General features: G+C 36.3%; 1 protein-coding gene across 1 annotated transcript; it reads right to left on the bottom strand.

Moving 5' to 3' along the window:
* Positions 1-210: 210 nt before the first annotated feature.
* Positions 211-2,612, bottom strand: LOC107003439. Its single transcript, XM_015201768.2, has one exon. The coding sequence runs from the start codon at positions 2,567-2,569 to the stop codon at positions 1,427-1,429; it is 1,143 nt and encodes a 380-aa protein (XP_015057254.2). The 5' UTR covers positions 2,570-2,612; the 3' UTR covers positions 211-1,426.
* Positions 2,613-4,317: the final 1,705 nt, after the last annotated feature.

Below are 4,317 nucleotides of genomic sequence, written 5' to 3'. Positions count from 1 at the left end.
TTGGGACAAAGATTACTAAAGTAAGGAAGAAAGGGATGTTTACTGCCATTGATAATTTTTTCAGTATGCCCATTGTGCACCAGCTTCTTTATTCTGATCAGTTTTCTTAGAATGTGAAATTTCATCACGAGAAACATGAGATACATCATCCCCTTTTTTTTTTTTTTAACTCTACTCCGTAACATTTTCATTCTCCATGATTTTCTTCTCTTTTTTTTTTTTTGATAGCCTTTTTCTTGATGACAACTTTGAAGGAGTACCAACTACTAGTAAGAGATTCATCACATTTTGGTGCACAAAGAGATGTGTTTATCAATAATGAAAGCAAGCAACAATTTATTTCTGTGAGAATTGTTCCCCCTGAGAGATAGACAAGTTATACACTTGGAATGGATGAAATATCAATTTGGAGTTTGTGAACCTGGTTCAGATGTGGGTGATAAAGCAGGGTTCCCCCTAAATTAAAGCATGAGTGACTTCAATACTGAGATTTTCATCATTAGAGCAGTTTGAGATTGAACGATGCTTATTGTCAAAGAGGGTTCTTGGTGATCTTTAAGAAAGTTGAATTTTTGATGATCGACCAGGTTCATTAGTGCTTATGTTTGACCCACACTCAGGAAATTAATGCATTGAAAAAGGATGGTACATACCTGAGTATTACAGAGAAACCAGGTTCCCCTTTTTTGTGTTTCTTCATGACTTACTTAATGGTGTTAGCAAAAAGAAGAGATAACATCCGCAAACTTTCTAAGCATTGTTTGAGATGTGACTTGAGTGTGTACCTGTTACAGTACGAGGTTGAGTTAGCAGATATTCATTGTATAATTACTCAAGCGTAAGATTATTCTTTTACTAGCCAATTATTAAAGGAAATCATGATAATGCATCAACTTGTTTCGATAACACCATGCTTTGACTGATTTTTCTCAAGTTCTTCATATTCAAGGCCTTCATGAGAATGTCGCATCATCATATTCTCCCAGATCAAATGAATCTCAAGCTGATTCACAGAGAACCAACCCTTGTCAATTTTCAATACCTTCCAATGAATAACAAGGACCATGTTCACACAACGAAGTTCCCCCTAAAGGTGTGCCATACTCTTACTGTCCCGATTGCTCTAATATTCCCCCAATCTCCAGAACCATAGATTAGTAGTAATTCATGTTGCAGGTGCATCAATGATTGTTAGCTGTGAACCAGGTTCATATGCAGTGTTCCCTAAATTTGCATCATCAAAGATGTTTGATATCATGTCACTTTCTTCAACTTTTTTTTTTTCATCCTTTTCAAGGAATAAACTGTCTCCTTGAAAATCAAAGAGCGAGAGGAAATTTTCTACCATTTTTAGCACATGTTTGGAGCATGCACTATTCATGTACCAAGTTGGCCTTTTCCCTCTCACCTTCACCTGAAACACTAGTCAAAGATTAGTCTTGGGAACCCAGATTAGCTTGGGCCCCTTTATGTGAGTAAAAGGATGAATAAGATTTCTTCTAGCCCATAAAGGCAAATAAGAAAACCTTTTATTTGGAGCATTTTTATTTCGAACCAGGTTCTTAGCCGTATCAGTCTTTTCCTTTTTGGTGAACTTAACATTTTTCTGAAAAGCCTCAAATAAAGCTTTACATTGATTCTTTAAATGACCTGAGTTTCCACAATGAGTGCATAAACTTTTAGACATGTGAATAGTGTGTGACACAAGATTATTCTGTTTTTTAAAACCTATCCCACTTCGACTAGTGGTTTGCTTTTCTTGAATCTGAGTTAAAATTTCAGAGGACCTGGTCCATCTAAGATTTCTTTCCAGATCCAGTTTGGTATGATCAAGATTTTCTTGTAACAACCTATTCCTTTCTGTTAAAGCTTGATATTTTATGGTTAACAATTTTATTTTTTCTTCTAGAGCTAATTGAAGTTCACTAGCAGAGTTTTTGCCCTTGTGACTTAACTCTGAGATTTTAATCTGTTCTTTTAATTTATTTTGAAGAAAGTGATTGTGTTTCTCAAGATTGTCATTGACTTCTCTTAAAGATGCATAGTTTTCCATCACTTGTTCTCTTTCAGAATTGACAGACTGATATGCATCTATAAGAGTACTCAATAAAGACTCTAGTTCCTTTTTAGAATATGATTCAATATTTACTTTGATGTGATGAAAACTTACCTTGCTTTGTTTGTCATCTTCTTCATCATCTTCAGAATCTGTTTCAGCAATGAGTGCAAGAAAATCATATTTATTTGATTGTTCTATTGCAAGTAGTGACTGATTTTCGAACCCTCCATCCTCAAATTCTTCTTCAGATAAGTCCCCCATAGCGGCAAAGGCTCTTCTCGTTGAAAGATCCGCTTCTTGATTGGTCATTCTTCTGTTTGTGGGAATGTACTTATCATTCTTGATGTCTTTGACCTTCTCAAAGTTTGCCTTTTTCTGCTCTAAAGCCCAAAGTGGACAGAATTTGATGAAGTGATCTGGGCTCCCACATTTATGACAAACCTGGTCTTTAGTGTTTTCAGATGGTTTTTGAGAAGTTTTCTTTTGAAAGGTCTGCCCTCTCTTTAGCATTCTGGTGAACCTTTTGGTTATGAGGGCAATATTTTCATCTTCAAAATCATCTGATGCATTTTTATTTAGAACCAGGTTCCTTTCCTTCCTTTTTCCTCCAATTTCCTTTTCTTGGTTTTTCTTGAGTTCGTATGTGATGAGATTACCAATCAACTCATCCATGGCCAGTGAGTCTAGGTCGCGGGCTTCAGTGATAGCCTCGACTTTACTTTCCCAAGTTTCAGGAAGGACACTCAAGAGTTTCCTTACTGCCTTTCCATTAGGAACTATCTCTCCCAAGGAGTACATCTCATTAATGATGGAGGTGAACCTGGTGTGCATATCTTGAATAGTCTCCCCTTCTGCCATCCTGAACAGCTCATATTGCCTGTTCAAGTTATCAATTTTGGACTTCTTGACTTGCGTTGTTCCTTCATGAGCTGTTTGTAGTGTTTCCCATATGGCTTTGGCATCTTGACAGGACGAGATTCGATTGTATTCGTCTGGTCCTATGCCACAGATCAAAATTTTCTTGGCTTTGGCATTGTTTTGGATTGCAAGCTTGTCTTCAACATTCCATTCTTTTCTTTCCTTTGGGATTTTGGTGATTCCATCAGTTGCGGTTTTCATAGGTATGGTTGGGCCATCTAGAATTACTCCCCATAGATCAGGGTTTTCGCCAATAAGATGGTCCATCATACGATTTTTCCACCATCCATAATATTTGCCATTAAACAGTGGTGGTCGTGTTTGTGAAGCTCCCTCTTGTGGGGTAGGTGGTGCTGCCATTGAGTCTTTTCAAGGTGTGAATCTTTTAACGAAAAGACCTGCTCTGATACCAATTGAAGAAACCTTACCCCAGAACACGAACCAGGTTCGTGTAAGTTGCTTTTAAGTAAAGACAGAGTAAAGACACAAACACTTACTGAATTAAAAACCTTCCTCACTCAAGGAAGGAAAAACCTCGTTTTATTAATTCAACTATAAGATTTTGTGATTACAACTCAATAATCAAAAAGTCTTATCTCTACTACTCCCTCGATTGACTCCAATCGATCTCTCCAAAAGGTCAAACCCACCTTTTGTTACAACTCTCACTAACACTCAACCCTACAAAGAGCCAAACCCACCCTTTGTACAATAAACTGTAAATTACAATTAAGAACAAAAACAAGACAAATAGTTCTACACGATAAAACCTTCTCACTCAAGAATGTTTTAAACGTAGTAATCCTATCAACCTTGAAGACTTCAATTTGATGAATAATTCTCCCTTGTTCTCTGCGTGAAGTCGTGGAATTCTTCTCTAGCATCGTGCTCTTCTTATAGAGTTTCTTTTGCCTTGTACACTCCTTATCAGATAAGGTAAGGAAGTTATTGTTGAACAAGGATTCCCTTTTAAAGTACAATCCTTATTAAAGTACAATCCTTATTATATACAACTTCCTTCCTTAATAATATATTTAAGGTTTTCCTTATTTGTATCAACTTATACCTTTAATATATTATTTTTGGCTTTGACAAATAACTCTATTTTCTTGATTACATGGCTGACCCATTTTACTCGATCTTGGACTCGAGCTTGACTTCTTTTGCTGCGTACATTTGCTACTGATTATTTGCGCTTCTTGTCTATCATCAAAACATGAATTATCGATTCTATCATTTTGTTTAAACAAAAGATTTATCATTTGTAATTTAGGTCACGCTTAGAGGGATAAAAAAGGTGAAGTAACTTTCTAAAGCCACGGGATTTCTATTAAGGAGAT

This window comes from Solanum pennellii, chromosome 11, assembly GCF_001406875.1.
Source record: "Solanum pennellii chromosome 11, SPENNV200".
Lineage (NCBI taxonomy): Eukaryota > Viridiplantae > Streptophyta > Magnoliopsida > Solanales > Solanaceae > Solanum > Solanum pennellii.
Note: the sequence above shows the minus strand (reverse complement) of the source record. Positions and strands in the feature narration are given on the sequence as shown.

What these genes read in the sequence shown, in the direction of transcription:
- LOC107003439 (XM_015201768.2), bottom strand. Translation starts at nt 2,569, where the DNA reads ATGCTAAAGAGAGGGCAGACCTTTCAAAAGAAAACTTCTCAAAAACCA.